Source organism: Cydia pomonella, chromosome 17 (genome assembly GCF_033807575.1).
Source record: "Cydia pomonella isolate Wapato2018A chromosome 17, ilCydPomo1, whole genome shotgun sequence".
Lineage (NCBI taxonomy): Eukaryota > Metazoa > Arthropoda > Insecta > Lepidoptera > Tortricidae > Cydia > Cydia pomonella.
In genome coordinates, this window is record NC_084719.1 from 11,881,656 (window position 1) to 11,892,927 (window position 11,272).

The 11,272-nt window shown below is 37.5% G+C and overlaps 1 protein-coding gene and 6 non-coding genes across 9 annotated transcripts in view; all 7 read left to right on the forward strand.

Annotated features, from left to right (window-relative positions):
* The window catches only part of LOC133526859 (uncharacterized), a 62,845-nt gene extending 52,500 nt beyond the window's left edge, over positions 1 to 10,345 (forward strand). For all 3 annotated transcript variants that reach the window (XM_061863679.1, XM_061863682.1, XM_061863680.1), the window contains exons 11-15: positions 2,411 to 2,529; positions 4,542 to 4,653; positions 5,866 to 6,325; positions 6,929 to 7,113; positions 8,150 to 10,345. In XM_061863679.1, the coding sequence (XP_061719663.1) occupies positions 2,411 to 2,529; positions 4,542 to 4,653; positions 5,866 to 6,325; positions 6,929 to 7,113; positions 8,150 to 8,693 (1,420 nt within the window). In that variant the 3' untranslated portion in view covers positions 8,694 to 10,345. The remainder of the gene's footprint in view (positions 1 to 2,410; positions 2,530 to 4,541; positions 4,654 to 5,865; positions 6,326 to 6,928; positions 7,114 to 8,149) is intronic.
* LOC133527304 (5S ribosomal RNA) lies at positions 50 to 168 on the forward strand. The gene has a single exon (XR_009800859.1). It is a non-coding gene; the product is annotated as a 5S ribosomal RNA (ribosomal RNA).
* On the forward strand, positions 500 to 616 carry LOC133527311 (5S ribosomal RNA). Its single transcript, XR_009800866.1, has one exon. It is a non-coding gene; the product is annotated as a 5S ribosomal RNA (ribosomal RNA).
* LOC133527305 (5S ribosomal RNA) lies at positions 2,255 to 2,373 on the forward strand. The gene has a single exon (XR_009800860.1). It is a non-coding gene; the product is annotated as a 5S ribosomal RNA (ribosomal RNA).
* LOC133527309 (5S ribosomal RNA) lies at positions 4,704 to 4,822 on the forward strand. Its single transcript, XR_009800864.1, has one exon. It is a non-coding gene; the product is annotated as a 5S ribosomal RNA (ribosomal RNA).
* LOC133527306 (5S ribosomal RNA) lies at positions 5,141 to 5,259 on the forward strand. Its single transcript, XR_009800861.1, has one exon. It is a non-coding gene; the product is annotated as a 5S ribosomal RNA (ribosomal RNA).
* LOC133527307 (5S ribosomal RNA) lies at positions 5,578 to 5,696 on the forward strand. Its single transcript, XR_009800862.1, has one exon. It is a non-coding gene; the product is annotated as a 5S ribosomal RNA (ribosomal RNA).
* Positions 10,346 to 11,272: the final 927 nt, after the last annotated feature.

Consider the following 11,272-nt stretch of genomic DNA (forward strand, 5'->3'; position numbering starts at 1 on the left):
TATAAAGTAGCCCCATATGTACTGTAAAGTTAATATTCAGTTCTCTGTCGCCAACGTCCATACCACGTTGAATACACCGGTTCTCGTCCGATCACCGAAGTTAAGCAACGTCGGGCGAGGTCAGTACTTGGATGGGTGACCGCCTGGGAACACCTCGTGTCGTTGGCTTTTTGCTTCTGTTTTGTAGAAATTGATAATATGACTCTGTAATACCTCCACTTGTCCATTTCCATCTTCATTGTCAACTAGTTTGCACTAGTCGAATGGAAGACTTATTGACAGTATTTTTAGGTATATCATGTCAATTGTCAATCATATTTTATTATCATTGAATCAATACAATCTGTGAATCTAATTCATATATGCACGTGGCTCAACACAACTGAACAGACATTTATAAATGAAGTATGTGTGTATATGCAAAATGATAAACAAATATATGATCAATAACTATGACGTCATTTTTCTAAACTGAATGTCAATATTCAGCTAATCTGTCGCCAACGTCCATACCACGTTGAATACACCGGTTCTCGTCCGATCACCGAAGTTAAGCAACGTCGGGCGAGGTCAGTACTTGGATGGGTGATCGCCTGGGAACACCTCGTGTCGTGCTGTCGGCTTTTTGCTGCTTCTTTTGTTTTTAGGGTTCCGTACCCAAAGGGCCAAACGGGACCCTATTACTGAGACTCCGCTGTCCGTCCGTCCGTCCGTCCATCCGTCTGTCACCAGGCTGTATCTCATGAACCGTGATAGTTAGCCAGTTGAAATTTCTACAACTTATGTATTTCTGTTGCCGCTATAACAACAAATACTAAAAACAGAATAAAATAAATATTTATTTCCAATCTCGAGGCTCTCATCCAATCACCGAAGTCAAGCAACGTCGGGCGGGGTCAGTACTTGGATGGGTGACCGTTTTTATAGATAATGGTATGGAACCCGTCCTGTGCGAGTCCGACTCGCACTTGGCCAGTTTTTTTTTTAACTCTTTGACCGCCAAAGACGACAACTGACTCGCGTGGCTAGTTGGCTACAGCCTAATATCAACCTTCGTGGATTGCTACAAGGTTTAAGATGACGGGCCGCACCCTTAACCCTTTGAACGACACGCCAATCGTAAAGCTGTAGGTAGCTTAAGTTAATAATTACATAGTTTTGATTTTATTGGTACGTTGTTTGGTGTTACTTAATTTAGTTCCTAGGTCCAAAAGACATATCAACGAATCGTTCACCATAAACTATACTGGCCAATGATGACGAGTGATGATTTTATCTAAAGTTGTAGACCAATTAAAATAAAGAGCAATAAATATAACAAAACATGACGTAAAAGGATTAAAAAAAGTAAAGTTTATTTGAAGAAAAACAAGCAGCATATTTATAACTTATAGATATACGGTTTATTTTTTTAAACATCGTTAGCTTCGCGCTATGGCTAAGTTACATTTAAGGAAACTGAATGGATTTTTTTATTTATCGTAATAGGTTATTAGCAACGTTGTTCTAACACGGACATTAATATTCAAATGACATTTCGAATATCGATCGTACGAGATGGTACTTGCGTTTATTAACAAATTTATAAACTCATATCATAACTAAACAATAATTAATATGTAAACAGGTCCTAAGGCAATTGTACACGCTCGTAGGGGCTTTATCAGATAAAAAAAAACATTGGTTATCTCCAAAATGGAGTTAATTAGAATATTTAGAATACCGGTTTCTTTGAGAAAGTTACTTAAATTAAACTCAGGAATGCACCTTTGAAATGAACGGACTTTAATATAAGTTTTTGACAAAAAAATATTTTTGGTCCAATCTTTTATCGCTGACTGTACTTTTTTTCCCACAGGCAACTAATACTCATCGAGACAATTCTAAAAACCCCAAACACAATTAGGTTGCGTTGTTTTATCACAGAGTTCCTATGGCTACCTCCTGTTTCCATTATCAGATCCGCTTAATGGTACCATAATATTGCATTGTCACCCGACTTACATATGTATGCATATTTTCAGCTTCATCGGAAACCGGGAAGTGGGTCAAATTTAACTTATAAGATTTGTCCCATACATACTAACAACAGGGCAAGTTAAATAAAAGCTTGTAAAAACACGGTGTACATAAGTTTACAATACAAAGGCATGGAAACGTATGCCTAATCTGACTTATATAATATGATGTAATAAGTGTCCGGGCTAATAACGTCATTATTTTGGTCTGGATAACATCTTTCATTACCTCTGTCGCCAACGTCCATACCACGTTGAATACACCGGTTCTCGTCCGATCACCGAAGTTAAGCAACGTCGGGCGAGGTCAGTACTTGGATGGGTGACCGCCTGGGAACACCTCGTGTCGTTGGCTTTTTGTTTATTTCACAAATTTATTTTTTATTTTTCAGGAACCCGATTGCTGCTCTGAAACCAGCCTCACACTGCGTAGATACTTTGCAGCAGTCACTGCCGCAGCTGAATTCTAAGCGGCCCGGTTCGAGGTGTTTTAAATCTTCATCAGACAACGGTCAGTCCGCTAGCACTAGTACACCCACAAATTCCTCCTTTGCACGCTTTTGTTACTTACTGTCTTGCGATAGCAGCAAGGAAAATGATTTGGAGAATGGTGCTAACTGAAATCGAACTAACTGGTTTCAGTTATTGGAAGTGTTATGCATTGTTACTCCTAGGTGGAGTACAGAAATCATACATTTTCTTGTTAGTGATGATTTTTATTTTCAAATCAAGTAAGGAAAACAAACACTAAGTTTATTTCAACAAATATTGATTTGCTACTGTCTGAAGTACTTGTTGATTAGAATCAGGTCTTAACAGTTAAGTTCGCCTTCATGACGTAATTATTTTGTTATAAATGCGTTTTTCTTTCACGTTTGATTGCAAATAAAGCTCTGGTTTTCTAGGATGACAGTGTCGTCATAATTATAGCGACCGTCCTCATACAAAAAAATGGATGTAAAAATATATGGTATTTTGTACGGAGACCGCCGCTATACGACGGCACCGCTATCATGGGAAACCAGAGCTTAAAAGGAGGCCTTTATTATGGATAATCATTCGAACATTTACATCAATAATATTCTTCATAACGACTAATACCTATTGTAATACTTAATTATTAATTTAACAATTCTTCTAACCTAGGTGAGGATTAATGTGGTATGTGGCTAACTGGAGTTTTATTTGGGAATGATATTATTATTTTAGCAATACTTATACCTTTTCAATGCCAAGTCGAGCGATAAAGAGACTTACAATTATGTTTTAAATGAATATCATGCAATATTTATTAGTATAGTGAACGTTATTTTCATGAATGGCGTTGGAAAGGTTCTGGGTCGTAAGGTTCTAAAGTCTATTGTGTATAGGTATTGAATCGTGAATAGAGGGTCGCGCCATAACGATTTTTATTGTGTGACAACAACACATCGACAAAAATTGTGAATACACATGAAACCGTAAGTTTCATTATAAATTTAGACTACTTATCTTCATTTTATTTTTACCCGTGTGTGTGATAACCTGATAACGTTCATCCACCTTATGCCTCTCTTCAAGACCTGTACATTACGCAATATACAAATATCTAATTTGGTTGTTAGTTTTGTTCTTTAATTATGCATGGTGACGTCAGTGTGATTGAACTTTTAATAAAGGTCTGATACATTCTTGACTTTTATTTTTACTGTTATATGTATATCTGAAATATAACCTTAACTTCTGATGCAAAAAACGTGTTCACGCAGAAAATTTATCGTGTAGTTATCAGATAAGATGCAGTCCATAAAACTAGATTTCCATCAGTTTGCCTATTTTAAGTTTAATTGAGTATTAATAGGAAATATAAACCAAAACTCTGCGTAGAGGGCGCTACTAGCACTAACTGAAATCGTAAGTTCGTTATCTGCCTCTCTATCGCTTTTGCTCTTGTCTACTCCAGCGATAGAGAAGCAGATAACGAAGTTTCGATTTTCGCGATAGACTCTCTCTCAACAAACCGCCTGGATGCATCAAAGCCGTAGTGAAAACGTCTCAAAAAATGTTTAAGCTATAGGATATATAAGTTAATCTATGGTTTACAATATATGCTAGTGCTGCACTCTGGTGGCAGACCATTGCAGTAATACCCCCTATGAATTCGATAGTTATGAGGTTATATGGTAGTTTAATGTGAACACTATCCAACAAATGCGAGACCCTGATCTTAGCGGGAAGAAGTCGACCAGGTATGTATCGGGAGATATTCATTTCTCGTCTCCCGTTCTAAGAGCCAAGAGATCATTTGATACTTTTAAATATATTATCTATTATCATAAACTAAAATATTTCTCAAATAAGTACTAAAGAAAAAGTAAATAATTTATTTCGTTCCTAGTTCTATATCTATTTTAATTGTTTATCATTAAAAAAAGTTTATAATGTATAATTAATTAAGATTTTTACTTTTAAATTCTTACTAATGAAATTCACAATTAACTTCTGCGATATATCCTACGTGTGAATCCTTTAAATTTCTTTCAGAAGTTCAATGGAGCCAATTCTGCCAGGCACGAGATAACATAGCCAAGAAGATGAACTTTGCAGCTAGAGACCCGGACCGCCATCACCACTGGCGAAGAGATATAGATAAAAGGTATGATCTCATAACGTCATTATTTGATCATGTTATTCGCTTGAATTGTCGCCAACGTCCATTCCACGTTGAATACACCGGTTCTCGTCCGATCACCGAAGTTAAGCAACGTCGGGCGAGGTCAGTACTTGGATGGGTGACCGCCTGGGAACACCTCGTGTCGTTGGCTTTTTGCTTCTGTTTTGTAGACATTGATAATATGACTCTGTAATACCTCCACCTGTCCATTTCCATCTTCATTGTCAACTAGTTTGCACTAGTCGAATGGAAGACTTATTGACAATATTTTTAGGTAAGTATCGTATCATGTCAATTATCAATCACATTATCATTGAATCAATACAATCCGTGAAACTAATTTATATATGCACGCAGCTCAACATAACGGAACAGACATTTATAAATGAAGTATGTGTGTATATGCAAAATGATGAATAACTATGACATCATATTTCCAATCTCGATGTCAATATACAGATGATTTGTCGCCAACGTCCATACCACGTTGAATACACCGGTTCTCGTCCGATCACCGAAGTTAAGCAACGTCGGGCGAGGTCAGTACTTGGATGGGTGACCGCCTGGGAACACCTCGTGTCGTTGGCTTTTTGCTTCTGTTTTGTAGACATTGATAATATGACTCTGTAATACCTCCACCTGTCCATTTCCATCTTCATTGTCAACTAGTTTGCACTAGTCGAATGGAAGACTTATTGACAATATTTTTAGGTAAGTATCGTATCATGTCAATTATCAATCACATTATCATTGAATCAATACAATCCGTGAAACTAATTTATATATGCACGCAGCTCAACATAACGGAACAGACATTTATAAATGAAGTATGTGTGTATATGCAAAATGATGAATAACTATGACATCATATTTCCAATCTCGATGTCAATATACAGATGATTTGTCGCCAACGTCCATACCACGTTGAATACACCGGTTCTCGTCCGATCACCGAAGTTAAGCAACGTCGGGCGAGGTCAGTACTTGGATGGGTGACCGCCTGGGAACACCTCGTGTCGTTGGCTTTTTTTGTAAATATCACATTTCCAGATAGATAGATCGTAGATGGTTTTATTTTCAATTTAGAATTATAACATCTTTATTGACCATTGTTATCTAACAGAAAAAAAAGAAAGCCAGCAATTTTATAAATATTAGTTTTAATCTAACATGTTTTGTTTTCATCCTTTACAGTACAACAACCACTGAAGAAATGAGGCGAAGCGAGCCCATGATCGACCAGGCCACCGACACACACGGCATCGAGGACTTCATCCGAGAACTTATCCGCAAAGAGCTGCAACACATCTTCCTAGAAATGCAAGACGACGCCTCCTCCGCCTCGGCCAAAACCGACGAAATACTAGACAAAGGCGTGGCCAATATTATAGAACATTTAAAGACTACCGAAGACGAAACGCGAAAAGATTCAATCAAGTCTTTTTCAAGAGTTAAAATTAACGGCAACAACAAGCCGCTACTCCAAATAACGTTCAACCGGTGCGGCGAGAACAGTCTGCAGGTGTTGGACAACTGTGTGAATGTGACGATTTGCGACAGTCCGCAGAAAGATAAGAACCAGTCGCTGGACGAGGCCGCGGACGATGGGCAGGTGCATTCGCTGAAGAGGTGCCAGGCTTTCAACGCTTTACAGGTGAGGCTTTTGTTGAAAAAGTGAGCATCTTTAATAATCCATAAATTCGTTTTCAGGCATAGTACGATTTATTGACCACATACCTACGCGTCTGTAGAATTTCAACCTTAGATCCGATTTAGGGTTCAAATTAGATTGGAGTTTCGGAAAACTTTGTCTTCAAATGAATCATCAAAGCTAGATATTTTGGAAAAACATTGTAGATTATTGATGCGGCCTGGAATAGGTTTACTTTGCCCGGTAAATTTGTGCCGTTTTAAGTCTATCCCAATCAGAAAACGGCACTTGCGATCCATACGTGGGTGGCTTTGGCGAACCTAATTAACATAATAGCAATTTTGCGTATAGGAATAGGGGTATTAGCTTTGTATATCGAGCTTAGATTAATTGCTGATTCTAAAGCCTAGGAAAATAGAACAACATAATTTCTTAGTTATGTTGTATGTTACAAAATATGTAGATTGTAGATAAAACAGCGTTGGTACTGCAATCCAAAAGTCTTCCATCTGGATGTAGACTCCCCCTTCTACCTTTACTTAGTCTAGTGTTTACAGTTAAGAAAAAAGTACAATTGAATAGATAATCCTCGTCATCCATGATCAGGAAGCCCGCAGCACCGAGGACCTGTACATCGACGACGAGCTGTCGACGCAGCTGGGCGACAGCTTCGGCAAGATGCGGCTCATCCCCCTGCACGGCTCGCTGCACGAGATCCTGTGCGAGAAGGCCGACGACTGCTGCCTCATCAAGGTCAAGCAGGAGAACGGCTGCGACACCATCTACTTCAGGTACCCTTCGTCTGGCCTGGCCAACTCTTGCGGTGGGAATGCGAAATTAAAGTTTACCTAATTGACAAAAAGTACAAATTTCAACAACTCAAAATGATGTACTTATATCCAACTGAAGCGATAGCTAATCTCTCATCAGACTTCTAATCCAAGACCAAGGCATCTCCCATGTAGCTCAATAGCGATCAGTCTGATATCCGCGTGCAAAGAGCTGTAAGCGATCTCGTTGTCGTTTATTCGGTTTGTTGGGACTCGCCTCTTGCTACGTCTTTCGATTTGTATCAACGTAGGTTAAGTACCGCCAGGGATTGTACAACCGGTTTTATTGAATACCTGTAAATAAATTGTTAAACTATTACCGGTATAAAAATAATATCTGTATTCCTATTAGAGGTATTGTTTTCATTTCGCTTTTGTTTTTACCGCTATAGACTTTACAATATTTTGAATACCTTTATTCAGTTCCGCTATTCATTGCACTTGAAAGGTAAGATGTCAATCAGACACTAAGGAAAAGCCTAGTCAAAGTACTAAGTCTGAAATATTCTGACCACTTAGCCATACGGTAAAGCACAACATCTTCGAAGAAACAAATAAAGGAGTGTATTGACATTGACATGTATTACCGGGTTTTTAAGGGTAAAAAGTCAAATACAGGTATTGTTGTCTAATGGCAAAATTGCTAATAGACATGAATACCGTGTTTGCTTATATCGGTAGTCAAAGCTCTAGTGATATAAATAGCGAAATACTATTATAACCGGTTATACCTCATTTAAAACCGGTAGTCAGAATACCGGTAACGAATATACCGTTTAACGCCCCACGCCCCTCGTTTCTGGTAAACGAAACATTTGATTCGTTTACCAGACACAAGGCGCTAACCTGACACGATCGGGTGGGACTTTTTAGATAACTGCTTTCCCTGCTATTCAAGTATTCTCACTAAATAAATATTACTAATTTAATAGCTTTCGAAGAATTACATTCCCACGAAACTAAGAAAATATTACAAATGAATCTTTTCCCCATTCAGGTGTGACCACTCCGACACCGAATCTAGAGACGCTATCGACGGCGTGCAAGATATACCGCAGGACACCGTCGTCTTCAAACGCAGCATATCCCTAGTGGAGGAGAGGATCCAACGCATCTTCCCCAGCGAGACACGTAGCACCGTCAGTCCGGTCGTGTCGCGTAAGAAGCGCCGCGAACCAACCAATAATAAAGCCCGTCCAAAGTCAGACGTACTTATCCAACACGTGAAGGATGAGAAAAAGTACCTGAGCAACAGCAGCCCCTCGCTACCTGTTAAAGATGACGCCGTAGAACTCAACATAGAAAACGTGTTAGCTTACCAAGACTCCTCATCTGAGGAGTGCTTGAAGTGTCAAGCGGAGAATGACGACTTTGAGTATCTCGAGCGAAAAATCGAGGAGGACTTAGCTAATAGCAATATTAGCACCCTTTCTTCTTTGACGTGCGGATGTTTGGAGAAGATATCGGAAGAAAATTTGTCCGCGATGAACGAAGACACCACGGATAAGGAGTCTTCACCAGACCCCGGGACAGACGCCTAATATACTCTTACTAGGAAGGTCTTAACTATTTTTGCCTGTTTACAGATTAGGATAGTCGGCCCGATTCGAACATTAAGATACGTAAAAAAAATTTAAAGATACGGTATGGATTGGATATGTCAGTCTCAAAAGTGACGTTTTTGTTGTTTGCAGAAACGTCATTTTTTACACTGTTTGACGTATCTTAAAGTTCCAATCGCGCCGACTGTCTTTCCTCATAGTACTATATATTTTAGTTATTTTAATCTCGAGAACGTTTAAATTAGACTGATAAAGTGACAAAAGCGTTGATTCGCACGTTCTTGTTTTTTTTTTTTTTTTTTTGTTTACTGACTTAATATTAACTACACCTTGAACGTTCTATATGTATAAATGTCTTTTACTTCCGATGCAGCTGACTCAATAGCAATATATAGTTCACAATAGCAGAGAACTCGTTTACCAAAAGTACAATGGCACAGTATTTATCTAACATGGTACAAATAATTACTTTATTTAAACTTTATTTATGAGTGCAAATAACGTTAATCATAGCATAATAATATTTATTAACATTAATTATGTCCTAAGTATTTTTTTTTCTATAAATTTTAATTTCTGTTTCCGTTATGATGTCGGCATAAATATTTTCATTAAAGGTACGTGTTTGAATGAATATATTTATTTCGGCAAGTTTTTCAGTTTATTCGTAACTATTGCAATATTTTGAATCAATAATCACGGAATAAATTATTTGTTATGTTTCTAAAGACCAGATTGATCGAATAGCGTATTCACATGAGACTATGTTTGTAGTTTATGCGTCGTCTGGTGATGGCAAGGGTCGCAGTCCAGCGCCAAAATTATTTCATCATTCGTAGCCGTCGTAAAGTTTGTCATTTCATAAAACGGGGGCAGACAACTGCCAAAACTGTACATATCGCTTAAACGTCAACTTTCATTACTTCGTTTAAACTTTTAACCATATTTCTTATAATGGTCGTGCGTTTAGATATTTTTTGAATCATAGATTATTAATTGATCTGACGAGACCACATGTTGTGGCTTGTGGCCCGCCGATTTATGAAATCCCACTATTCCACTATTACGACATATACATCTCGTTATTTCTGGATGCGTCCCTCGCAATTGCCTACACGACTGTGACGCGAGTAGGTCTTAGTCATAGTTTTATATTCGAGCTCTATGTTTTTGCCTATTTTTGAAAGATACCAGTTTATTTTCTTTGCATCTTCTATTTGTCAGCATTTTATAATATAAGTTTATTTGAATAGTTTTGTAATGCAAGGCTATGTGATTATTAGATTAAGTGGCACGATACATTCCACTGTTGTGATTTTTAGATTAGTCTAAAGTTAACCTTTTGAAGGTTCATTTATTTAGATTTCATTCTATTTTACTTCCCGTTTTAATCGTATTTCTCCCTAATTTTAGATACTGCATCTTATGAATCTACCAGTTTCTACAGAAATCTGAGAGGGCCAAAGGTTTTATATCTACTCTTACTTATGCTATATTGTTACACTACAGAAGTTTTATCATAGTTCTTATAATAGGTTGATTTTACAAAAGTTTAGGATAGTTTTAAAAGTTTCTATTTTATATTAATAAAATAAATTGTTAAAACAATAAAAACGTGAGATTTTGTGGCACATTTTTATTTAATATTTCTTGATCAGACACTATAATAGGTATTGCAGGCAGACTGCCCGCTGGCGAGAGTGGCGAGCACTTTCCTCGCGCAAGAAACGTATTGAGTGCAAAAAAGCTGTACGGTTATCACAAAACCCTATTTGTAACGTTATATGACACTACTAGAAGGATCCCCCCACCCAGCTCTACCGCGTACCACGGCGTGTTACCAAGTACGTGACCTAAGGGTCCCTAATTTGACCTTCCATAATTAATTTATCAAAATCGCAAAAAAGATTATACAAAAGTAAGTTTCATAAGATCAATATATATTTAATCTGTTAAGATTAAATAACTCAGTAAATCATGTCTTAAAAAAGGCTAGACGCCAATTCAAAGAAATCTTCCTTAGAAAAATCGTTTTCTGTGTTTTTTGAACTTAACAGATTAAACATTAAAGGTACTAATTCCTGGCGTAATAAAAATAATTTTACCTTAGCGTTTTTTCTTAAAAATTAGATCGATAACTTGAAAAATTATAACGCCTGCAAAATTGTAATAGCAAGCAAAATATAAACTGAGTAAAACTTGGAAACCACAAATAAAATGCCTCGTATAATTGAATATGAAGGTACAAAAATTTGGCTTTTATAGAATTTATCAATAACCACGGGGACATAGCGTAATAAAGCACACCCGCCATTCTGACTGTCAGGATGCCGGGTGTACTGTTTTTTGATGATAACTTTGTGTACCGTGAGGTACAATTTTTTTTAACGGAGGTACTAAATAGTACAAATTAGGTACAAAAATATGGTATGGTGGCCATACCATATTTTATGGTATGGCCACCATACCATTGTATTGTATTTTTTTATGGTATGGTGGGTATGGTGGTGGTGGGCATACTAAATATATGGTGTACCGAACTATTTGGCTACTTTGGT